This window comes from Procambarus clarkii, chromosome 30, assembly GCF_040958095.1.
Source record: "Procambarus clarkii isolate CNS0578487 chromosome 30, FALCON_Pclarkii_2.0, whole genome shotgun sequence".
NCBI classification, from domain to species: Eukaryota; Metazoa; Arthropoda; class Malacostraca; order Decapoda; family Cambaridae; genus Procambarus; species Procambarus clarkii.
The window spans coordinates 19,392,069-19,419,378 of record NC_091179.1 but is presented as its reverse complement, the minus strand read 5'-3'; the positions used below and the strand labels follow the sequence as shown (position 1 = coordinate 19,419,378).

Sequence of the window (27,310 nt, the reverse complement as noted above, 5' to 3'; positions counted from 1 at the left end):
ATTTGTGTAAACTAATCGAACTATAAATGTACAGAACATACTTTTATGAATAGTTAATTTGAATTCTAATTCAATTTCTATTGTGCAGTTCCCCCAGCACCCTTCTGCCTACCCTCCACCACCACTTACAACCACAACGTTAGAACTACAACACTCTACCACCATTCCCTGCCCACCCCCACCACCTCCCTCACCACCACCACCACCACCACCACCGCTGGATTTTCAGCTTTCTGTCAGACAGAATGCAAAGAGTAACAGTCAATCAAATAAGATCAAGTCGAGGTGCAGTGAAAAGCTCTGTACCCCAGGAGGGCACAGTCCTTGCATCCTGCTAGTCCCCCCTCATCTTACCTGTGATATAGACAACAATACTAGTCACAGCTCCCTGGCATCCTTCGCAGACGATACAAAAATCAGCATGAAAAGTTTCCTCTGTAGAAGGCACTGAAAAACTACAAGCCGATAATTTGTCGATTTTGCTACGGAAAATAACACGATGTTTAACGGTGATAAGTTCCAGGTGGTGAAGGTATGGTGGAAACGAGGAATTTAAGCCAGTTGGACCAAGTTATCACAAGTCGAGCCTGGCCCCAGGCCGGGCTCGTGCAGTAGGAGAACTCTGGAAACCCTCTCCAGGCATGCTCCAGGCATGCTCCAGGCATGCTCCAGGTAACTTCCCCACACTAGGAGTGAGGCAGCTGCACCAATAACTCCCCCAACACCAATACACTAACACTCACGAAGTGAACATTACACTACATCATCTGTGACACTCAGACCCGCACGCATATATAATGAAGACCACAAGTGCACAGAATACGGCATGGTAATACCGGTAAGAGCAGAGGTAATACCGGTAAGAGCAGAGGTAATACCGGTAAGAGCAGAGGTAATACCGGTAAGAGCATGTTGAGTTACTAAGGACCGGAGACGTGAGTGAGGAGCCATGCTGAGGGTGCCTCACTAAACCAGTCAACTCCTACCTACCCATCTTGTGATTTTATTTTTGTCCTAAATTTGTTATTGTTTTAATGTTTACATTGTGTATTTGGTGAGTTAATGGTGGCAGCTGTCTCACTCCAGGTGTGGGGGAGGTGGGCTGGAACAAGGGCCCCTGGTGGTGGGGGGTGGACCAAGGGCCCCTGGTGGTGGGGGCTGGATCAAGGGCCCCTGGTGGTGGGGGCTGGACCAAGGGTCCCTGGTGGTGGGGGCTGGAACAAGGGCCCCTGGTGGTGGGGGCTGGACCAAGGGTCCCTGGTGGTGGGGGCTGGACCAAGGGTCCCTGGTGGTGGGGGCTGGAACAAGGGCCCCTGGTGGTGGGGGCTGGACCAAGGGCCCCTGGTGGTGGGGGCTGGAACAAGGGCCCCTGGTGGTGGGGGCTGGACCAAGGGCCCCTGGTGGTGGGGGCTGGAACAAGGGCCCCTGGTGGTAGGGGGTGGACCAAGGGCCCCTGGTGGTGGGGGGTGGACCAAGGGCCCCTGGTGGTGGGGGCTGGAACAAGGGTCCCTGGTGGTGGGGCCTGGAACACCTCTCGTGAAATGTCCATTAGGCCCGTAAAGTCGGATGCTTTTCCAATACAAATGTCGACGTCCATTGTTGGGCGGCAGTGAGGACGGTGCCGGAGAGGAGGTGTGAGGGTGTGTCATTGTGGGTGGTGGAGGGTGCCAGTGTGGGGTGGTGGAGGGTGTCATTGTGGGTGGTGGAGGGTGCCAGTGTGGGGTGGTGGAGGGTGCCAGTGTGGGTGGTGGAGGGTGCCAGTGTGGGTGGTGGAGGGTGCCAGTGTGGGTGGTGGAGGGTGCCAGTGTGACTGGTGGAGGGTGCCAGTGTGGGTGGTGGAGGGTGCCAGTGTGGGTGGTGGAGGGTGCCAGTGTGACTGGTGGAGGGTGCCAGTGTGGGTGGTGGAGAGTGCCAGTGTGACTGGTGGAGGGTGCTGGCAAGAGAGAGAGAGAGAGGGGGAGGCTTGGAGGCAGGAGTGATATTCGTGACGACAAGAGTTATTGTCATGGATATTGCTGTTGCTCTCGCTCTCACGCTCAGAAATGTTTAAGCCATAAAGCTGGCTCCGTCTGCTGCTTCTGGAAGGTTTATACCATGGTTCTGGCCCCGTCTGCTGCTTCTGGAAGGTTTATACCATGGTTCTGGCCCCGTCTGCTGCTTCTGGAAGGTGTATACCATGGTTCTGGCCCCGTCTGCTGCTTCTGGAAGGTTTATACCATGGTTCTGGCCCCGTCTGCTGCTTCTGGAAGGTTTATACCATGGTTCTGGCCCCGTCTGCTGCTTCTGGAAGGTTTATACCATGGTTCTGGTCCCGTCTGCTGCTTCTGGAAGGTGTATTAATAAGCAGTGTTGGAGTTAGTGAGAGGCAGTTCTTACTGTGTTGAGATTGGAGTTATCAGTTCGGAGCTGCGTATCACGGCAGGGTTGTGGCGTTTTATCAGCACATGGTTGGAATGTGTAACTTGCTAGGCTACATATATACTGTGACGGTAAAGCGTTGGTGTTCGGCTGTTTCAAAAGCTAGGGGCAGGGCCTCGTCACATTATAGAAAAAAAAAGAGAAAAGCTGGAGCTTTCGTCTGTGGTAAGGTAATGGGAAGACACACAAAACACAAGTAAATTTACAATGAAATTTTAATTATGTTAGAAAAACAAGACATGAATAAAGTTAAGCACATAAAATATAAAAGACAAGTCAACAAACAAAATAATATGAATAATCACTGGCAAATGAAAAGTTACGTTAAGACAAGTGAGTTACAGTGATAGCAAAATAAATATTAATGGAGCTGAAATATTGGCTTCGAGCTGCCACCTCCCTTAGTACACGAAAGCCAAGGCTTAGTCTACCAGCGAGAGATGTCAACTGCAAGGAGCACTGAGATATTCTGACAATACTGGAGCACTGCAGCCCAAGACATCAACTTGTGGCGGAGGGCAGGTGCGACGGGACACCAGCCAATCAGCGACAGGCAGGCAAAGGACGAGCAGTTTGCTGGTTACGGTGGCGGGTAGCAGGTGTGCCGGTGTGCTGGATACGTTTTGCTCTCTGGGCAAAACGTTTTGGAGATATTTGGTGGACGTATCTTCTATATTATCTTGTATAGTGACGTACTTTGTAGGGAAGAGCAGGCTCAATCTCTCTTGAAAGAGATTATCGTCACAATACTTGAAAGCTTATATTAAAATATCTTAAATATTATCGTGTGTAAGTGTGTAGTCGGCTGCGGTCCCTGATACTACAGTGTAAATTCGAACGTAAGTCAGTGACGCTTGGCACTACATGTTTGGAGAAATGGCTCGGGGTGGGTGTAACGATCAGCGATAACGAGGGCTGGCGCTGGAGATAGTGTTCATTACGGTGTGTATCTGGGCGAGGTGTAACGGAGTCACCCTTCCCTCCTCCCCCCACCCCTCGACACCCCCGCCATACCTACCTACCATACCTTACCTTGCCGTGGTCCCCGAGGCCCGGTCTCTGACCAGGCCTCCTGGTTGCCGGTCTGGTCAACCAGGCTGCTGGACGCGGCTGCTCGCAGCCTGACGTATGAGTCACAGCCTGGTTGATCAGGTATCCGTTGTAGGAGCTTATGTCAAGTTCTCTCTTGAACAGTGTGAGGGGTCGGCCAGTTATGTTCCTTATGTGTAGTGGAAGCGTGTTGAACAGTCTCGGGTCTCTGATGTTGATAGAGTTCTCTCTCAGAGTACCTGTTGCACCTCTGCTTTTCAACAGGGGTATTCTGCACATCCTGCCATGCCTCCTGGTCTCATGTGGTGTTATTTCTGTGTGCAGGTTTGGGACCAGCCCCTCTAATATTGTCTACGTGTAAATTATTATGTATCTCGCCCGCCTGCGCTGAAGAGAATACAGATTTAGGCATTTTAGTCGGTCCCAATAGTTTAGGTATTTTACTGAGTGGATTCTAGCAGTAAAGGATCTCTGCACGCTCTCCAGGTCAGCAATTTCTCCAACTTTGAAAGGGACTGTCATTGTGGAACAGTATTCCACTTCAGAGAGCACTAGCGTCTTGAAGGAACAGCATTGATATGTCATCTCTTGTTTGAAAGGTGCTTGTTATACGACCTGTCATTGTTCTTGCAGTTGTGACGGCTACTTTATTGTGTTCTTGAAAGGTAAGGTCTTCTGCCATGAGTACACCCACGTCCTTCACATTGCTCCTATGTTCTATGGTTTGATTTGACTACGTTTTGTATGTGGTTTCGGTTTTTATATTTTTATTTGTATGTGTACCTACCATACCTACATTGTCTGCCTACATATGTAAATAAACACAAATCGTTACCCACATTTATATCACCGATTTCTATAGCTTTCAGCCTGGCCTTTAGCCGTGTTTCCCTAGTGACAGTCTGATCAATCGGGGCTATTACTGTTTGCGGGCCACAGGTGCACATGCCCTTCACAAGCCAGGTGGTCGAGGTGGTCCTGCAGCAACGTATTCATCTCACTCATAGACACAATATTTTGATGATTTCTGGCTAAAGACAGATGACTCAGCGTTCATCAGTTGTGCTTATAGCATCCTCACACTTGTCATAACACTTGTACACATTCCGCATCACTCTCCAGTCCCTTATTGTATTGTTCATATTGAGGTCCTACGCTGCCCTACGACACGTGTATATATACCACCATTCTTCTGTACAGGACTGGTGTGGGTGACTGGGGTCGTGTGTACAGGACTGGTGTGGGTGACTGGGGTCGTGTGTACAGGACTGGTGTGGGTGACTGGGGTCGTGTGTACAGGACTGGTGTGGGTGACTGGGGTCGTGTGTACAGGACTGGTGTAGATAACAGTACTGGTGGAAATAATATATACACACAAAGCTCAGTTGGTGAAGGCGAAGGTGAGGACGCTTGCTCCTTAGTGCTGCTTCACGCACCAGTCCGTCGCTCCTCCCGTTGTGTGGCCTGGTGTGTGGCGTGTGGCAGGTGTAAAGGTGTAAACATCACACATATGCTAGTATGGTGCAGGTGACTTAGCACAAACACAGCACGAGGGACAGGTGTAGAGTTTGCAGGTGTTTGTGTGAGGACATTCTCATACTGTGAGTCAACACGTGTGTCGGGACCTTATGATGGAACACCGCCCCACTTCCTCAACACATCCTCAAGTCTCACGCCATATTAAGCAACTCCAATACGAGTTTCAAGTTGTTATTTTGCTATAATTATGTATGTCAAAGATGTGTACGTCATAATGGGCCATTTGAACACGGAGTCCACGTGGATCTGGTACCTGGTTGATACCTGGTTGATGGGGTTCTGGGAGTTCTTCTACTCCCCAAGCCCGGCCCGAGGCCAGACTTGACTTGTGAGAGTTTGGTCCACCAGGCTGTTGCTTGGAGCGACGCGCAGGCCCACATACCCACCACAGCCCGGTTGGTCAGGCACTCCTTGAAGGATCAACACAGTACTCTTACAAGAGCATTTTATGCTAATTGTCACATCTGAATTGTGCCGTTCTGAGAAGGTGTCCCCTTGTTAGCGTACCACCCGTGCTAAATAGTTTGTCTTTGTCCACCTTGTTAATCCCTCTGAGAATTTTATAGGTGGTGATCATCTCTCCCCTAACTCTTTTGTCTTCCAGGGACGTGTGGTTTAATTCCCGTAGCCTTTCCTCGTAACTCATACCTCTTAGCTCTGGGGCTAGTCTGGTGGCATACCACTGAATCTTCGCTAACCTTGTCTTGTGTTTAACGAGGTATGGACTCCAGACTGGAACTGCATACTCCAGGATTGGTCTGACATATGTGGTATACAAGGTTTTGAATGATTCCTTACACAAGTTTCTAAATGCAGTTCTTATGTTGGCCAATCTGACATACGCCGCTGATGATATCCGTTTGATGTGGGCTTCTGGGGACTGGTTCTGTGTGGTATCAATGCCCAGATCTCTCTCTCTCTCTCTCTCTCTCTCTCTCTCTCTCTCTCTCTCTCTCTCTCTCTCTCTACTTGACTCTTGAAGGATGTGTTGGTGGTAGGGACACGCGCCTCTACTATGGGTGGAAGGAAGATGCTGCTCTACATGCTGGGTGTAAGAGAGGGAGGTGTAGAGCAGAGTTGGTTTAGCGGGTTGAGCAGAGTGCAGTTACCGAGTGGTGTCACACCTGGCTGCCTCCTCCACTAGTCCTCTTTCACCGGACACTAACCCCACCCACTCCTCACCTCTCATGCTAGATCCTCTTATAAACATACATGAAAAAGCACAAGCAATTGTATCCTATGCCTATTTTTACAAGCAATCGCAGTTTATAAGATTGTAATACTCTAACTTTTGCATTGAACACGAAAGTTGTGCGAAGTACTGTCAAGCATCTTGTATATTGTGGGCAGTTGTGGTGGGCGAGTGATGGGTGCCTGTCAGCTGGTCATCAGGGGCCAGATTCACGAACCAGTTACGCAAGTACTTACGAACGTGTGCATCTTTCCTCAATCTTTGGCGGCTTTGGTTACATTTATTAAACAGTTTACAAGCATGCAAACTTCCCAATCAGCTGTTGTTATTGTTATAAACAGCCTCCTGGTGCTTCGGAGCTCATTAACTGTTTAATAATTGTAAACAAAGGCGCCAAAGATTGAGAAAAGATGGACAGGTTCGTAAGTGCTTGTGTAACTGCTTCGTGAATCTGGCCCCAGGGACTTGGTTACCAGAAGGGCCCGGTCTCCCCACACTGGTCTATCAAGGCTCCGGTGGCGCACTGGTCAGCACACTCCGGTCTGCCCTTTGCCACCTTTCCACTGCCAATATTATTTTTTTGCAGACGATGAGTCACAATAACGCGACTGAAGATATAAAAACTAAACTACACACCAGAAGATGAGAAGACGACGACGTTTCGGTCCGTCCTGGACCATTCTCAAGTCCATTGTGATGAGAGTGAGATTGATTGATGAAGAGTAAGCCACCCAAGAGGATGGCACGGGCATGAATAGTTTATATATATATATATATATATATATATATATATATATATATATATATATATATATATATATATATATATATATATATATATATATATAATATAATATAATTTATATATAGGGGGGTACCACCACTGGTGCACCGGGCTTGGGGAGTAGAACAACTCCCAGAACCCCATCAACCAGGTATCAACCAGGTAAGTGAAGCCTGGCCTCGGGCCGGGCTCGGGGAGTAGAAGAACTCCGGAAACCCTGTCCAGGTATGGTCCAGGTAGACAATGCCAGCCATGTACCTTGCGGCAGGATGATATACAGGTTGAGACATATTTCGTTTAAAACGTCCTCTAAATATGTACAATGGGTTTATAGCTTAAGCCCTGACACGCACAACGGTGTGGACGGAGATTGCCGGCTTGAGTGTGGGTATTTATAGCGCTTGGAGTGGCTTAGTCTTTATTGTTGTGGTACCAGCGCCTGTCTCTTGTTGGGGCAAGTGACCCATGTTGGGCGCCCCGCCGACCTGACGCGGCTTGGGGCGGGATGAGGGCACCCTGGGCACGGGATGAGGGCACCCTGGGCACGGGATGAGGGCACCCTGGGCACGGGATGAGGGCACCCTGGGCACGGGATGAGGGCACCCTGGGCACGGGATGAGGGCACCCTGGGCACGGGATGAGGGCACCCTGGACACGGGATGAGGGCACCCTGGGCACGAGATGAGGGCACCCTGGGCACGGGATGAGGGCACCCTGGGCACGGGATGAGGGCACCCTGGGCACGGGATGAGGGCACCCTGGGCACGGGATGAGGGCACCCTGGGCACGAGATGAGGGCACCCTGGGCACGGGATGAGGGCACCCTGGGCACGGGATGAGGGCACCCTGGGCACGGGATGAGGGCACCCTGGGCACGGGATGAGGGCACCCTGGGCACGGGATGAGGGCCCGTGTATATATATAATATATATTATAATGTGTGTGTATACACACACACACACACACACACACACACACACACACACACACACACACACACACACACACACACACACCAGGGTAGATAAAGACAGGTTATTTAACACAAGTGACATACACACAAGGGGGCACAGGTGGAAACTGAGTGCCCAAATGAGCCACAGAGATATTAGAAAGAACTGTTTTAGTGTCAGAGTGGTTGACAAATGGAATGCATTAGGAAGTGATGTGGTGGAGGCTGACTCCATACACAGTTTCAAGTATAGATATGATAGTGCCCAATAGGCTCAGGAATCTGTACACCAGTTGATTGACGGTTGAGAGGCGGAACCAAAGAGCCAGAGCTCAACCCCCGCAAGCACAATTAGGCGAGTACAATTGGGTGAGTACACACGTACAACCCAGGTGAGTACACACACACACACACACACACACACACACACACACACACACACACACACACACACACACACACACACACACAAATGAGTTTAGCCGCTTTAATGTGGCCCAGGTTGGTACTGGTGATCATGCACGCAGTCTGTCTGTCTCAGTTATTTAGTTTGTGGAGTGTTATTTACCTGGGTGTTGTGTATGTGAGGTGTAGGGTGTAGCACGCGGTGTTTACTGTGTGGGTGGGTGGAGGGGGCGCGCCACGGAGAAAGGTGCCGTGAGCAGCTCTTCACTACCATGATGTAATTGTCAACATTTACACACTATTATTGCTGGACTCGTCGTCTTCACCACCACTCGCTCCTCCTCCTCTTCCTCTTCATAATTCTCATCTTTCTTTTATTTCAAAAGAATGTATCACAATAAACAGGTGAGAGGGCAGTGACTGCGTTACACAGCCGACTTGAGAATGGTCCAGGACGGACCGTAACGTCGTCGTCCCTTCACTTTCTAATGTGTGGTTTGGTCAACAGCCGACTGGTAAGGCGGGGCTCGGGAACTACTGCTCGACCCTTCAACCTCATTTAGGCGACCAATGGTGGTCACTACCCCACCATCCTACTATTCCTTCACATTCCCCATGATATATGTGCTTCAGCCTATAGTTTAGACCTATTGTCTTATGTATGACCCTCTGTCCTGCGTGACAGTGAATACCACCATTATCCTCACTTTAATAAGACTATCAAAATCCTCAGATTAGGCAAAATTGTAATTAATTTTGTCAATAAAGATGTTAATAATAATAAATTCACATTCCTCCTCTTTCATACATCTTCACTGTGTTTATCTTGGCCACTACTGGTGCCGTCGCCTCGTCTCCTCGCTCCACTCCTCTTGCGGCACTGACTGAAAATTGGTCTTGAGAACAAAATGGAAGAGTTAGTGGGAGCGTTCGCCTCTGGGGGCGACCTCCAGTACTACTGGACTTGGCTCTCCGGTAAAGGATGTTTACCTATATTCGTTTCTAGAGATCTTTTACCTTCCAAGGCGGGTCGAGGTTCATGATTGTCTTGTGATAACTTGGTTTAAAAGGCTGTTGCTTGGAGCGACCCGGTGACCCACTTCCATCACATCCTGTGTTGTGACACAACCCCCGCAAGCACAGCTAAGTGAATACACAGTCACTGAGAGCGGTGTCGACGGAATACACGCAGACTGTATTGTGCAAACCTATTGGGTCTCCCCGCCAGCAGACTGTAAGATTATGGCTCTACAAGAGAAAGAGAATCAGATCAAATCCCCATCCGCTACGCACCATTACACGGATGGATATAGAAACAAACTTGTCATCTGACAGCTTCACATACGTCACTAATGGATCAGTAGACCAGCAGAGACAATAATCTGCAGCTGACGGTAAGGCAACCAGGAGGCCTGGTCGACGACCGGGCCACGGGGACGCTAAGCCCCGGAAGCACCTCAAGGTAACCTCAAGGTAAGGCAGTAAATTCTACAGTTGGAGACTCTAAAACAGGTGTTCAATATCACAGAGATGCTAGCCATCCACAAGGCTTCGGAACATGTTCTTGCTGAACACCGACAACAAGTTATCATACATATAGACTCAAGAAATGCCACTGAAAACTTGCAACAAGAACACTTGTGTGCCAGCATCCATATGACCACCAACGTTATAGCGTTAATACATACACTCGAACGTCAAGGTCCCCGAATATTCCACCGCGTGTCAAGTCGTGTAGAAATACCAGGGATTGGCATCGCAGATGAAGCTACAAAACTTAAAACTAAGAAGGGGAATGTAGACATTTACAGGACACAGAGTCTAACGCAGAATAAGACAATAATGAGATGGAACAGTGACATGACGCAGCTTCTGGATCTGCGGGTTGGTGCAAGAATTTAACCAACTATAAAGTACTATTGTGATGAAAGGGAACAATACAAGAGAAGCACTCACACCGCATCAGGCTTGGATACCCATGTGCTTGGGAAATAGGCTCACAGTTTCACGAGATGAGAGGAAATTTCAGTATTTCTAATGTATAATATGATTATCTTCTGTATGGATTTATAAGCCCTTGAGGGACTCGAAATAGAGGGTAGAAGTAGCCTAAGCTACTCTTTCTTTTTTGGGATGTACTTTATTATCTGTACTTTAGCATCTCAAGGTAGGTAAGGTATTACCTCAATAAATTCACTTGAACTTTTTAGGAAATGTTAAGATTGTCGAAAAATGCCTATGAGACCACTGGAGCATTGTGTAACACAGTGCAGAGTTGCAAACCAAATATGATTTCAATTGAGATTTAAGATCGCAGAGGAAGTTGTTACAACACTCTGGGGTATTGTTATTAAAGCCAACACAAGGGTCATAAATATCATCCAACACCTAAGACAGACAGACAAGAGTAACACTTCATGGGCCAGCCAGAGGCTTAGGGCCCTGCGGGCCGCTCCAAGCAACAGCCTGGTGGACCAAACTCTCACAAGTCGAGCCTGGCCTCGGGCCGGGCTTGGGGAGTAGAAGAACTCCCAGAACCCCATCAACCAGGGCCCGAGCAGATATATCCCTACACAAAAAAAATAGTAATATATAATGTTCCATGAAGCAACGTGTATTACTGAAATCAATTCATTTCTCAACTTTGCTTGCGTGCATATATGTACCGATGAATATATCTTTGAGCGTATATACACCACTCGAGTATTTCCTCATATCACACCTATAAAAATCCTATATTACTTACGATAATACTGCGATGTTCTACGAAATTATATTTGTTTTAATGAATGAGAGTGTTTGAAGACATCGACAAGGGCCGATCATTTGATGCATCACGCTATTGTGATTTATGTGTGTAATGCCAGTGTTTATACGAGCTATTAACTTAGATGTGTATATTGTAACAGTTGTGAGAGTGAAGACTGTGCAGTAAATTATAGTGGTTGTTGTTGTTGTGTTACAGAGAAGGAGTTGGGCACGAAGAGCATTGTGGTGATGACTGACAACCAGACCATCCTCCATCATCCCTCAGCCGTAGACAAGCATGACAGGTAAGTTATCATCCCTCACTCCCGTCCCCTGGCCCGTCTCCCCCCTCCTGTGAGGGGGCACGGCCCCCGAGCGACAACTGGTGAACTAAGCATGCCATCAGTGCAGGATAATTACCCTGCCGAGTCGGTAAATAGTTCATATGGTGAATTAACGATTATAGTATAAATGAAATATAAATATTCGAGGCGATTACCGCGCCACACACCAGAGGATGAGGAGGCGACGACGTTTTGGGCCGTCCTTGACCATTATCAAGTTACAATTAACTTGATAATGGTCCTGGAGCGACGAAACGTCGTCGTCTCGTTATCTTGTGGTGTGTGGGTTGGTTATCATGTCTTCAGCCACGTTATTGTGACTCATCGTCTGCAATATTCCAAGCTTTTGCAAGGTTCTGACCTCTCTTGATTGTTCTGATGGATGGGTGAAGGAACTTTTAAAGACGACAACAAAGAAATTAGTAAAATACTGAGGCTTCAGTACGATTCTGTTTTAATTGAACTCCGGAACACATTGAAGATGTGAATTTAAAATTAATTCTTCACGAATGTAACACCAATATGGAACCATGTATGAGCTGTCACCCTAACCCCACCAGACTTTGAAGTAGCCATAGACAGCATGCCCATGCACTCTGCACCAGGCCACACTCCTGGAATTCTAGAGTGATCAAGAAGGGAAAAAAACATAACTATCACAGGCCCCAAACATCTTTTAGAGACAGAGCCTAGGTACTTGTCTTATCCCTGACATACTTAAAACAGCGAAGATCGAACCACTTCACAAAGGAGGCAGTAAAACAGATGCACAAGAATATAGAGCAACAGCTCTAACTTCACACATCATAAAAATCTTTGATAGAGTCCAAGGAAGTAAGATTACAAATCACATGGCGTCCCATCAACATACCCCGGACAACACGGGTTTAGAACAGGGCGCTCCTGCCTCTCACAATTCCGTTTTATAAATGGTCATCACATGGCCAAATGTGTACTTGTACTTGCGGGAGTTGCGCGTCAGCTCTTTGGTCCCGCCTCTCAACCGTCAATCAACTGGTGCACGGATTCCCGAGCCTGTTGGGCTCCATCATATCTCCATTTGAAACTGAGTAAGGGGTCTGCCTCCAGCACATCACTGCCTAATGCAATCCATTTGTTAACTAATCTGAGACTAAAAAAGTTCCTTCTAATGTCTCTATGGCTCATTTGAGTACTTAGTTTCCTCCTGTGTCCCCTAGTGCGTGTACCACCCGTGGTAAATAATGTCTTTATCGACCCTATCAATTTATCTGAGAATCTTGTATGCGGTCATCGTGTCTCCCCTAACTTTTTTTTTCAGCGACGCGAGGTTTAGTTCCCATAGTCTCTCCTCGTAGCTCATACCTCTCAGTTTGGATACCCGTCTGGTAGCATACCTTTGAACTCTCTAATTTAGTCTTGTGCTTGACTTGATACGGACTGGAGCTGCACACTCCAGGATTGGTCTGACATATGAGGCAGTTCTAATGTTGGCCAAGCGAGTACATGTGGCTGATATCTTCTTGATGTGGGCTTCAGGGACCAGGTCTGGCTCAATATCAAGTTCCAGGTCTTTCTCTCTCCCAGATTTTTGAATGATTTAATCTCCAGAATGCTCCAAATGGTACCATGGATCCGGTCTCCTGCTCCTTACCCCTATCTTCATTACTTTGTATTTGCTCGAGTTAAGCTCTAATAGCCATTTGTCGGTCCATTCCTTCAGCTCGTCCAGGTCATCTTGTAGTCTCATGCTGTCTTCATCTGCCTTAATCCTTCTCATAATTTTGGCATCATCAGCAAAGATAGAGAGGAATGAGTCTGTACCCTCTGGAAGATCATTTACTAATATAATAGGCTAGATCCGAGTACAGAACCCTGTGTTGGTGTGTGTGTTTTGAGAGCAATATATGTAGTTGATATGACGGTAAAATATGTCGGGAGTCAGTACATTAGTTAGCCGACGATTAGAAAGGCGGTGTCGAAGATCCAACACCTCGATCCCGCCTCGAGCTGCGCCGGACAGCTGAGGGGACAACGCTTCGGATTCGTAGTCCTGAGGTTCGGGGTTCGATCCCCGATGGAGGCGAAGACATGGGCAAAATGTTTCTTTCACCTTGATGCTCCTGTTACTTACCAGTAAATAGGTATCTGGGAGTTAGACAGCTGCTACGGGCTGCTTCCTGGGGGGGGGGGAACGGGGTGTAACAAAAGGAAGGCTTGGTAGAGGACCGGGCCGCGGGGAAGCTAAGCCCCGAAATCATCTCAAGATAACCTCAAGATCCTGCAGGCATAAGTAGTAAAATATAAATAGTGCGTCCATGAGCCTTGGAAAATATCGGGTAAAACTATTAGCATAGTTAATAACCAGAGAAAATTGAGAACAAAATTGTTGGGAGGCGAGTTTTGAAAGTTGAAGCTGGTGACTAGAGGCGAGGTGATAGGCACGTCGATATTGTCCTCGGGACCAACAAACTTGGTGAGACTTGTGTCAGGGAGGTGATACCTTCTCCAGCCTCCACCCACACTACCTCCAACACTGACTTAGTCACGTGTCTCCGTACTGGCCTGCCAAGAGCTAGCCTACACCTGGCTACCATACACGTGTCCGATAATTGCACAATGACTCGGTAACTGATCCTTGTTATTAATGTGTAGGTGTTGCGAGACGGCTGAGAAGGACACGAGCAACAACGACACTTTCCTGTCCCCGGGGAGATCACCCCTTTCCAAATTACTGCCTCCACCCCCCCTCTTTCCCACCCAAGAAGCTGATTAAAAACAACACTTGCTTCGACAAGAAGGAAAGTACAATGCCTTAAGCCAAATTGATGCTCTGGTCAGAGAGCGCTCTCTTTCTCAGATTATTTACGCTGATGGATCCTTGCACCAATCCCATGGTGCAGCTGGAAGTGCAGTTGTTGTGACAGGGAGAGATGGTTCCTTCTCCCATGAGTGTGGAGCGCGTATAAATAACTGGGCCTCCACTCTTCAAACAGAATTGGTTGCTATAATCCTTGCACTCGAGCGCGTATATGAATCCAAAGTTGACACGCTAATTGTAAGTGACTCCTTGTCATCCTTGACTGCCCTCAGCTCCCCAAGGCATAACTGTGAAGTGCTTGTGTCTGAAGGTAGACACAGATATAATGAAATAATCAATGATGGTGTCAGAGTTTGTCTCCTGTTGATTCCTTCCCATATTGGTCTCCGAATGCACGATAGAACTGATGAGTTAGCCAAGACCTTTGCTCATAAAGTGGGAATTGATTACCATCTTGGACTGCTTTTGAGCAGCCTGAGGGCAGTAATATTCCTGGAACTTCAACAAAATCTCGTAGACTTCAGGCAAAGTGAAATTCACACCAGTTACTCCATCTATCATCATTCTATTATGCAGGAAGAGCCGCACGTCTATGGGTCATCCAGTAAGGTTAGTAGACTTCAAGACGTTATCACTGCTAGGCTTAGGCTCGGCTACAAGTACCTCTGGGAGTTTGTAACATCTGCTGATGTAGATTTGACTAAATGTAAACTCTGTCAGCAGAACTATTCGCATACTTTGCGTCATTATATAATGGAATGTGGAAAAATCGCGGAATTCCGAGATAACACCATCAGTGGTGTCCAGGAAATGTGTAAGTACTTCATTCATAATGATGTACTGCCGGGAATCTTAGTGAAGTATCAAAAATTTGCTTACTGTAGGTGCAGCTGCCGCCCAGTTGGGTGGGTGTGGAGCACATGACTGTAAAGCTGCCGCCCAGTTGGGTGGGTGTGGAGCACATGACTGTAGAACTGCCGCCCAGTTGGGTGGGTGTGGAGCAAGACTAGTAACTGTGACTCACCATAGATGTAAAGTGCCTTGTGTAGATTAGACATGAGTATGCTCTTGGCCCAGGGGGACACGCCCGTCCGCGACGATTGCCTGCACACCTCTGTTCAGTCTGGGCTCCGCCAGCAGTATATGTCACTATTATTAACCCCTGGTGTATACTGGCCACCATTACTGACCCCTGGTGGACACTGGCCACCATTACTGACCCCTGGTGTATACACACCACCATTACTGACCCCTGGTGTACACACACCACCATTACTGACCCCTGGTGTACACACACCACCATTACTGACCCCTGGTGTACACACACCACCATTACTGACCCCTGGTGTACACACACCACCATTACTGACCCCTGGTGTACACACACCACCATTACTGACCCCTGGTGTATACACACCACCATTACTGACCCCTGGTGTACACACACCACCATTACTGACCCCTGGTGTACACACACCACCATTACTGACCCCTGGTGTATACACACCACCATTACCCTAGTGAGGTCCGTGTCAACACCAAGCCATTAAGAACGTGTCTACTTAGTTGACATATCATTAGCGAGGTCTTGGCTTAGTTTACCTAAGTATAACACTAGTGTTTTATGAGTGGTGTGGTGGAGAGAGGCGGCAGCAGCAGCGAGGTGATGTGCCGCAGAGGATGGCGACACCGTGTCTACTCTCCTGAGAGGCAGGTTGCCATAGTGACGGTTGTGGGGCTGCCATACACGCCACACAGAGGGGTGAGTGTAGGGGGAGAATAGGGGTGTGTGGTAGTGGACCTGCCACCATATTCTGTAGAGCGCAGGCCAGAGAGGTACATAATATTCTACACTTTGCAAATATTAGTGTGACGAGTTTCGAATTTGCACTCGGGAATAACTCCATATGAGACCAGGAGGCATGGCAAGATGTGCTGAACACCGCCTTTGAAGAGTAGAGGTGCAATAGTTACTCAGAGAGAACTTTGTCAACATTAAAGGCCTAAAACTGTTCAACACGCTCTCGCTGTACACAAGGGGCATAGCTGGCCGGCCTCTCACAATGCTCCAAAGAGAACTCGACAAACACCTCCAAACATGCTGGGATTCATACGTCAAGCTGGGAACAGCTGCATCAGGCTGGTTCACCAGAGCATCAACCAGGAGGCCTGGTCAGAGACCGGGCCGCGGGGACTTGATCCTCGGAATAATCAGAAGGTAACCTACAAAACTAGCAACACCACCATTAGCTACCAGTGCACTAATAGAACTAGCTGGACTATAACTAGGCAACAGTACACTAAGAGAACTAGCAGCACTACAACTAGCTACCTACCTTGAGGTTCCGGAGATCAACGGCCGCGCGGCGGCAAGTTGGGGAGCCGTTACCTGCGGCAGGTGGCTACACGTTGTCAATCTCCTGAGCACTTCACGTGCAAGCTACCTGAGCAGGAACTGGGTCATGACCTCATACACCACATTACTGAATGTCCAGTCATGAGACCTTGAGACCAGCCAGTATGAGGGCCCTGGAGGTTGGTAAGTGCTCACCCACTCCCCTGCTCTTAAGGATAACCTCATAATTAACCCCAAGTTTACCAGTGTAGACAACTGCTGACGTGGCCGCGTCCTGAGAGATGACGGATCTATACCACATAGTTCTTGACTCAAGCTATGTAACCCTTCATGTAGGGCTATCCTTGGGTTGCTGCCTAGCTACACATGTTCCTATGTGTGTTAATAAGAACTGTGGCGGTGGCCATGGCCCATCCAACTTGTTTTCCTGTTTTATGGGCGGCTATGGTGGCAGGGAGCCGGTCGGCCGAGCGGACAGCACGCTGGATTTGTGATCCTGGGTTCGATCCCAGGCGCCGGCGAGAAACAATGGGCAGAGTTTCTTTCACCCTATGCCCCTGTTACCTAGCAGTAAAATAGGTACCTAGGTGTTAGTCAGCTGTCACGGGCTGCTTCCTGGGGGTGGAGGCCTGGTCGAAGACCGGGCCGCAGGGACACTAAAAAGCCCCGAAATCATCTCAAGATAACCTCAAGATGGTCTTCCCTCCCTCCCGGCTCTGAGAGTGGCCATGGTCGTCCTCTCCTCGGGGTGTGGTGGTCGTCGCCGGGCCCCGACTAACGCTCCACTACAAGAAATGTTCAGCTCTTGGCGTTGAGCGAGACCTTCATAACTCTGGGCCAAGTGCTTTAGAATTTGGCTCACTGACTCATTTAATCCGCGTACCTCACTCCTTTTTCCTCTCCTTTTCCCACACTCCCTTTTATTTTCTTCCTTTCCTTTCTTTTCTACACATTCTCCCTGTTCCTTTCCGTTTCTTCTATCTCTTCTCCTTATCCTTTCTTTGTCCCTCATCCCCCGTGTGGTACAACTTTGTAGTAAGGAAGTGTGTGCTTCGACACCCTGGAGGGGTTTGTGGTGCCCCTCTGATGGCCACTGGATAGGAGACAGACGAGCAGACCTGTAAACATCCCATATGAATGGACGCCATTATCAGGCCTGAGTTACATCCTCTCCAGTTTAACTTCTGGGTAGTCAAGTCATTGTATACCTTTACGGCTTGAGATCGAAGAAACGCCAGTACTTATGCTGTTTTTTAGCCCTATTGTAATTGGAATATAATTTGCATTTAGTCTGATGAACCAGATCACCTCAGGAAATCATAACTGCAGGAAGTGAATGTTCATGGCAGTGCATGGGACTTGCACCCAAAGCTGTAAGGAACAAAGTGCAATTTTAGACCATCTTCGCTTCCCCTTACCACTACTTAAACCCTCCAGGTTAACCATTTTAGCAGAGCTAACAGTCCTGTCCTACGCCTGGAGGAAACTGCTCCGGTTGCCTTATGGATGACCAAAGACTCAAGCAGGCCACACCATCCCTGCTTGGGAAGCCTCCTCACGAAGCCTCTTCGTCCTGACCGGACATAACGTCAGTTATGTCCGGTCAAGTGCATATCTTGCAAGTGTCTCTCTTCCCCTGTACCGTCATGGTCACAGCACACCTCCCATGGTGGTGTGACTGGCAGGCTGGGAGGGGGATGTCCTGAGTGGGTGGGTGGTGGTGGGGGGGGGCTGGAGGAAGTACAGAAGTAAGGACCTCGGTGAGGACCGCACGAAGGCCCTTGGCTGTAGGCACTCAAGTGAGAGCCTCCCACTGGCTTGCTGGCGGAGTGGCGCTGAGAAGACAAGATGCACGGTGAAAGACGAGGGAGAAAGATGGTGAGGGGGAGTGAGGTTGGGTAAAAAAAAGTCACAAAAGTGACGTTGAGGAGAGAGGGAATGGTTGGGTGAGGTGTAGTGAGAGGCGGGAGGAAGCTACCTGGCCGTGTAAGGAGCTCTTCAGCAGGAGTTAGAGAGGTGAGGAGAGCGCCGTGGAAGGTCTCAGCGGGGCTCTTCCACGACCCGCTGCCCTTCATCCCTCTCCCAGATAACATGGCCCGTCTCACGTGTATTTCTCTTGCTGGGATTCTCTCTCTCAGACTCGCGCACGGTTACTTCTCAATAATTTCAAGAATTTTTGTGCAGAAACATCAATGCAAATTAACCTAATTCCTGGTAAATAGAGTTGTTCACGCAGGTAAAGTCAGGTCAACTCGCTGAAAACAGTTCTGCCAAGAGCAGCAAGAGCCGCGAAAGCTCACGGGGGAAATAAAAATAAACATCACACGAGGTTGAGGTAAGGGACCTCCTGTAGTGCTCGTTTAACCCTCTTTACTTCTGACCTTTTTGGAGATTTTCCGTATTTCACAGCCTGGCGAGAGGCCAGACTTACCTGGTGATAGGCCAGACTTACCTGGCGAGAGGCCAGACTTACCTGGCGATAGCTTCATCAGCGAGACTGATGCTGGCGGCGGCCCGCACACCCATCCTCATCACAGCCTCAGTAACAAGCAACTTCTATGGCAACTGCTCTCGTTTCCAATTGACTTTATAATTTGGGTTCGGTAATGTTTCTTAGAATTCATGGTATGCAGAACAACCCTTCAATTTTCCTGCTGGTGTTGGCGAGTGCCCTCAGCCCCGGGGTGTTGGCGAGTGCCCTCAGCCCCGGGGTGTTGGCGAGTGCCCTCAGCCCCGGGGTGTTGGCGAGTGCCCTCAGCCCCGGGGTGTTGGCGAGTGCCCTCAGCCCCAGGGTGTTGGCGAGTGCCCTCAGCCCCGGGGTGTTGGCGAGTGCCCTCAGCCCCGGGGTGTTGGCGAGTGCCCTCAGCCCCGGGGTCTTGGCGAGTGCCCTCAGCCCCGGGGTCTTGGCGAGTGCCCTCAGCCCCGGGGTCTTGGCGAGTGCCCTCAGCCCCGGGGTGTTGGCGAGTGTCCTCAGCCCCGGGGTGTTGGCGAGTGCCCTCAGCCCCGGGGTGTTGGCGAGTGCCCTCAGCCCCGGGGTGTTGGCGAGTGCCCTCAGCCCTGGGGTGTTGGCGAGTGCCCTCAGCCCCGGGGTGTTGGCGAGTGCCCTCAGCCCCGGGGTGTTGGCGAGTGCCCTCAGCCCCGGGGTGTTGGCGAGTGCCCTCAGCCCCGGGGTGTTGGCGAGTGCCCTCAGCCCCGGGGTGTTGGCGAGTGCCCTCAGCCCCGGGGTGTTGGCGAGTGCCCTCAGCCCCGGGGTGTTGGCGAGTGCCCTCAGCCCCGGGGTGTTGGCGAGTGCCCTCAGCCCCGGGGTGTTGGCGAGTGCCCTCAGCCCCGGGGTGTTGGCGAGTGCCCTCAGCCCCGGGGTGTTGGCGAGTGCCCTCAGCCCCGGGGTGTTGGCGAGTGCCCTCAGCCCCGGGGTGTTGGCGAGTGCCCTCAGCCCCGGGGTGTTGGCGAGTGCCCGCAGCCCCGGGGTGTTGGCGAGTGCCCTCAGCCCCGGGGTCATGAAGGGGTTGTTGTTGGAGTGGGTGTTATCGGGTGAGGAAAATGAAGGGAAGGTACAGGAGGGAGAAGGAACATAACACTACGAGGTTGACATTTAGCTCAGTCGCTCCAGTATTGACCCAGCACACCCTCCCCTCTACCCTCACCCACTACCCCCCCCCCCCGAACACTACCACCCCCACCTCCCCCATCACCCAAACCACTACCCCTACCACCACCTCTACAACCCCCCCTACCACCCCCAACAACCCACCCTCCCCCTCCCCCAATACCCCTGCTTCCCTCAACACCCCTACTTGTTTCAACTCATCTTGCTAGTCATAGATACGATAGAGTATCTTGGGATGTAGAGAATACACACTGGTTCCTTGTGATTTCTTCATCGGTAGATAAGACAATATCCGCCCTTCCGAGATCCTATCTACCTGCTTCAGGGAGAGGCTGTCAACTGAGGCTGGCCTACAAGAGTGGCACTCGCGGCTTTTGGGGTATGACGTCAGAGGCCTAGCTGTTATTGTTATTGGTGATTGGTGGGGAAAGTGGGGCTGTTGGATTTTAGATTTCCTGTCAGACTGAATGCAAAGAATAACAATCATTCAAATATGATCAAGGTCAATTGCGATGACAAGCTCTGTACCCCAGTTACCCCCTCTGTACCCCCAGTAACAGTTACAAGACCAACCTTAGTTATAATGGATATATGAAGGAACACTTGTGATCCAAGCAACATCGTGATCGATCAAGTTCTCACCAAAGCCTGGTCCCCTAGGCCGGCCTTGGGGGAGTTGAGTAGCTTCCTTAACTAATCACAGGTAAACTACCGGAGTATTACGTAGTGGTCTGCCTCACATGTCGTAGGCATCCTTCAGTCTCTGAAGACTATGGAGTTGCGCCCTGACAGGGCGCAACTTCATAGGCAACTCCATAGGCAACTCCATAGGCAACTCCATAGGCAATATGTGAGGCAACTCTGCCTCACATATTCTCAATATAAATGCAAGAGATTAATTTTCAAAGTGTCAGCACCGATTCAGCCATTTCTTAAAAGCTTGTATTGAATTTATGCCTACAAGATGCACATGCAGACTTTACAGCCATTCAAAGGAGAAATTAATTTGTTGACTTAGAGGCTGTGTGGAAATACACAAAGGTATCCGAGGGGATTGAACCCAGCCCATCCTCCTAAAATTAATGTACTTATAGTAACCATGTGGTCGATCGTACAAATATAGACGAGATGGTCCAATAGAAAGTAGACTTTTGTATTATTGAATTTCGACAGACCGGAAAAGTTTTTATATTTATGTTGCTAATGAAACCTAACCTATGTATCCTAGGCCTAATACACACAATCTGTGACCTAATATATTACATATATATATGTGCTAGAAAGGAGACGAGAGAGATATCCAATAATATACACGTGGAAAATACTGGAGGACCAGGTCCCAAATCTAAACAGTAAAATAACAACGTACTGGAGTGAACGATATGGAAGAAAATGCAGAATAGAACCAGTGAAGAGCAGAGGTGCCATAGGCACAATCAGAGAACACTGTATAAACATCAGAGGTCGCGGTTGTTCAACATCCTCCCAGGAAGTATAAGAAATATTGCCGGAACGACCGTGAACATCAAGATAAAACTAGAGTGTTTTCTAAAAGAAGTGCCGGACCAACCGGGCTGTGGTGAGTATGTGTTCCTGCGGGAGCAGCTCCTGCAGGAGCACATACAGGAGGAGGTCCCACAGCTCCTCCTCCCCGTGGCCTTCCTCCTACCACCGTAACCGGCGGTGGGAAACGGCTCTGGCGAGGTTGCGTAATGACCATACACGCTTAACTCACGGGCACTTAATGGTGCGCCGCCCTGCTCCTTACTGCATTGTCTATCTTACGGTCGTGCATATATATCCTTGTTGAATGTTTGGACTTCCAGGACGTGCGTGTCTTGCTTCCCGACCGTCCCTCGCGGTCACTTGTCCCGCGATTGAATACTTAGTGAATCCGGTACCTTTGATATCGTTCGCCTTGTGCGCCTTTGTTCTCGTATTGGCATCCTTAGTGATATTTAATGCTCTATGATTATCCCACATTTGATGTTGCTATATAGCCTTCCCGGCTTGGTGCCTTCTTTTGATAATTACTTATCTACCTTGTGGCTACCTTGTTTTGTTTGCGGGGATCAACGGCCCCGCGGCCCGTTCTCCGACCAGGCCTCCCGGGTGGTCGTCTGGTCAACCAGGCTGTTGGATGACAGGCTACTCGAAGCCTGACGTATGACAGTGAGAACACCTGACCTTCACCGACACCACTTCCCGGGGCTGCCTTCCCCTCTCTCTCACCTTGCAAGAAATACACATACTGAAGGTGTCTGGTCCCTCTCATAATATAGCAAAACTCTTAAGATTTATCCACATTTTAACCTTTTGATCTGTACGAGAATGCCGAGATGTAGCTCTTGGAGAATTATGTATAGGTTAATATGTTATGTATTAGACCATCTCTTAGACCATCTGGTCTAGATATATATATCTAGTCTAGATATATATATCTAGTCTAGATATATATATCTAGTCTAGATATATATATCTAGTCCAGCTCCCTGGATGGTGGTTCAGGTTGGTGCTTCACCCAATACCATCCAGGGAACCAACATTGATTTAAGTGTCCATCGGGCTGCATCAGTTGGAGGGTGTGGCCATGGTCCGGTTAGCAGGCAGTGTGTTAACTACCGCCAGTCCTTCATCTTCAGACAGGCCTCGCGCACAGAAATGAATCTGACAATCAAGAACGACACTTGGACTACAGTAAGACTCAGAAGGTGGTGATGTGTGTGGTGTAGGGCGGCCATGTCCTGGTGTGCTTGACAGGCAGCGGGACTGTGGTTATTGTCTTCAAACAATAACAGTAAAACAATCCACATCCACAGCCGGGCTGTGGTGGATATGTGGGCCTGCGGGCCGCTCCAAGCAACAGCCTGGTGGACCAATCTCTCACAAGTCGAGCCTGGCCTCGGGCCGGGCTTGGGGAGTAGAAGAACTCCCAGAACCCCATCAAGCAGGTATCACATACAAATTATTATAAAGTTCACAATAACATCATGTGCTGTTTGAATTATGTAAACTAAACTACAGTGAAATATACAAATTCTTCAAGTGCTCATTATCCTACCTTATCTGTGTCGATATCCCGTGTTCTATTCATTCATAATTGATATGGGAATGTCCTCGGAGGTTTATGGTATTGATCGCGGCGACACTGACCAGCGGTGAGCGTGTCCCCGCCCGCCAGCCTCCCTCCCTTCCTGACCTCTCCTCTCCAGTAATACATCGTATTTTGACAATCTTCAACGGACAAAATATAATGTAGTATAAATTCTATCGGCACACAATCACGTTTTCTATGCGTGGGTCGCCTTGTTAGATTCGGGTTATTTAGTATACAACTTTGTGTGGGTTGTGGCAAGTGGAAAGGACGGCTGCTCCCACAACCCAACCCGTTCTCGCAAATTTAATAAGTCAATATTGACTTATTAAATTTGCGAGAACGGGTTGCCTTCTCTTGCCTGTATCCACTACGTAATAGCAAGACAGTTCTTGAGACCCTCAGCCAACTACACTGACACGACGGTATATACATACAGCTAACACAAGCATCTGTAGAACTTTTCTACCTTCTCGTGGCTCAATATTATTATCCTGATGTCGACGGTAGATGTCTAACACCCCCCACGGCGTTAACAGTCACCATCTTCCCGGGTCGTAGTTCAGAAGAGAGTGGATCACCTCGTCACAATCTCGCCCTACGGCAGGTCCCACAACTAGGCCATGTCGACAAGAAGGAAGAGTGTAGAGTACTGCCCTGCCCAGGTTCTGACCTGTACTCATTGCCTCGCCCGGTGATTCTGATTGGCCAACAGAATTCCCGCCACCGGACGAGCCACGCCGTGTGGGTCGTTAACAACCTGCATGGTTGTTAAAGTCGTTGTAACATTTAGTAGGAAAGCATTACTCTTAAGTACCACTACTTATACTCTGATGCGACGCAATAACACGATAAAAGAAACTTCCTGTAACACAGCCTACCAGAGGCCAGCCTACCAGAGGCCAGCCTACCAGAGGCCAGCCTACCAGAGGCCAGCCTACCAGAGGCCAGCCTACCAGAGGCCAGCCTACCCTTGGTTTGTGTATAATATGTTAGAGCACAGCTTGTACTGTAGTTTGTATCCCTCTGCTTTATAATCCGTAAGTGGCCTGCCTGGTGTACACGCTTCGTACTCAATGGCTCCACATTTTCTCTACCATTGTTAGTTTTACTCGTGTTAGACCACTTTGCCTACTTATAAGTTAGGAGGAGGATGTGTGGGGCGGCGCGGTCTGTGCCAGAGACCTGCTCGTCCCACCACATGTCAATTAATGTCACCCAGGGAATAACTGCACTCGTATAATTAATGGACGCCGCTTAATATATCTTGGAGACATTGATGACTACATAAGTCATGCAACAGATGCAAGTACATATAAGATGCGGGAAGAACGGGTATTGAGGCGGTGGTTGTGCAACCCGTTCTCGCAAATTTAATAAGTCAATATTGACTTATTAAATATGTGCATACTTAACATAATAGTTTCTCTTGAAAAGCTTCATAGAAAACACCGACCTTACCTAACCTACTTAGTATGTTAAAATAAGCATCTTATTGCTTCGCAATTACATTTATTACCTAACCTATACCTATAATAGGTTAAGTAACAATTGTAATTACGAAGCTATAAGATGCTTATTTTAACATACTAAGTAGGTTAGGTAAGGTCGGTGTTTTCTATGAAGCTTTTCAAGGGAAACTATTATGTTTGGTATGTCACCTATGCACGCAACTAATAAGTCAATATTGACTTATTAAATTTGCGAGAACGGGTTGCAACAAGTACAAGGGTTCGGAAGAGAACCATTATCACTGCTGAGTAACGCTGTTCTCTTTGTTATTGTACTCAATATATATATAACTGTACATCTAATGTACAGTGTCCAGTAATTTGTATATATATATATATATATATATATATATATATATATATATATATATATATATATATATATATATATATGCGAACAAGCCTGAATGGTCCCCAGGACAATATGCAACTGAAAACTCACACCCCAGAAGTGACTCGAACCCATACTCCCAGAAGCAACGCAACTGGTATGTACAAGACCTCAAATAGCCTCGGCTATCACCTCATTATGTCCGGTCGTGATGGTCAAGTGGATTAAGGCGTCTTGTACATACCAGTTGCGTTGCTTCTGGGAGTATGGGTTCGAGTCACTTCTGGGGTGTGAGTTTTCAGTTGCATATTGTCCTGGGGACCATTCAGGCTTGTTCGCATTTGTGTTCCTCACGTGTGCCCCAAAGAATGAGGTGATTTGGTAAAATGCTATGCCCAAGATAACTATCCGAGTGCCGGCGGTGGGGTGGTTCAAATAGCCTCGGCTATCACCTCATTATGTCCGGTCGTGATGGTCAAGTGGATTAAGGCGTCTTGTACATACCAGTTGCGTTGCTTCTGGGAGTATGGGTTCGAGTCACTTCTGGGGTGTGAGTTTTCAGTTGCATATTGTCCTGGGGACCATTCAGGCTTGTTCGCATTTGTGTTCCTCACGTGTGCCCCAAAGAATGAGGTGATTTGGTAAAATGCTATGCCCAAGATAACTATCCGAGTGCCGGCGGTGGGGTGGTTCAAATAGCCTCGGCTATCACCTCATTATGTCCGGTCGTGATGGTCAAGTGGATTAAGGCGTCTTGTACATACCAGTTGCGTTGCTTCTGGGAGTATGGGTTCGAGTCACTTCTGGGGTGTGAGTTTTCAGTTGCATATTGTCCTGGGGACCATTCAGGCTTGTTCGCATTTGTGTTCCTCACGTGTGCCCCAAAGAATGAGGTGATTTGGTAAAATGCTATGCCCAAGATAACTATCCGAGTGCCGGCGGTGGGGTGGTTCAAATAGCCTCGGCTATCACCTCATTATGTCCGGTCGTGATGGTCAAGTGGATTAAGGCGTCTTGTACATACCAGTTGCGTTGCTTCTGGGAGTATGGGTTCGAGTCACTTCTGGGGTGTGAGTTTTCAGTTGCATATTGTCCTGGGGACCATTCAGGCTTGTTCGCATTTGTGTTCCTCACGTGTGCCCCAAAGAATGAGGTGATTTGGTAAAATGCTATGCCCAAGATAACTATCCGAGTGCCGGCGGTGGGGTGGTTCAAATAGCCTCGGCTATCACCTCATTATGTCCGGTCGTGATGGTCAAGTGGATTAAGGCGTCTTGTACATACCAGTTGCGTTGCTTCTGGGAGTATGGGTTCGAGTCACTTCTGGGGTGTGAGTTTTCAGTTATATATATATATATATATATATATATATATATATATATATATATATATATATATATATATATATATATATATATATATATATATATATATATAACTAGACATATAAAATGCCCACGTTTTTGGGTAATATAGATAAATATACGTGACCAAATTTTTACCTATATTTTTTGTCCTTAGTGAGGGCTGAGTTGTGTAAGTGTCGCAGCTGACAACAGGTCAGGCAGAGGAGGGCGACACCTGACTAAGTCAGAGGACTACATTCGGATAACACCAGATTTATCTATAAACTGTAGTTATCAGAGTAATTATACACTAGAAAATAATAAATTAAATGTGTTGGGCTATGTAATCGACAGTTCGGTCCCAACAGCTGGCCCCTGGTAGGCTGGCCCCTGACATACTGGCTCAAGGGTAAGCTGACATGCTGGTGGTCCATCACTACTTTCTTGTACGTTGGTACTTGAAAGTTGGTACTGTACACTAAATAGTTATTGTAAAAAAAACGTTATTCAGGAGGACGGGCTAAACTCTCCACAACCCGCAGCTTCGTGCTCCATCATGCCTTGGCTGGGAGACGGGTGGGGGGGGGGGGGATAGGTACCCCAAGAAATTGCGGTCCAAGAGGAAATTAAAAGTTTATATCAGCTGGTGGAGGAAACTGGAGCTGTGGGTAAGACCCCGAAATGGAATTAATTTCGGCCTTGACGTGACTGCTGCCATGCGAGCTTCCTGCTTGTTGTGCCTCCAGGACTATGTTGGTGCTGCGCCCTGATGGGCTGGCCTTTACACAATAAAGTTGCTGTCACGACTGCAAGAAAGATGATAGGTTGGATAA

The 27,310-nt window shown here is 48.5% G+C and overlaps 1 protein-coding gene across 6 annotated transcripts in view; it reads left to right on the top strand.

The window, feature by feature from the left end:
* Khc-73 (Kinesin heavy chain 73) overlaps positions 1-27,310 on the top strand; it is a 228,395-nt gene that overhangs the window by 15,059 nt on the left and 186,026 nt on the right. For all 6 annotated transcript variants that reach the window (XM_069334000.1, XM_069333999.1, XM_045753956.2 and 3 more), the window contains exon 2: positions 11,306-11,393. In XM_069334000.1, coding sequence (XP_069190101.1) covers positions 11,306-11,393 — 88 coding nt within the window. The remainder of the gene's footprint in view (positions 1-11,305; positions 11,394-27,310) is intronic.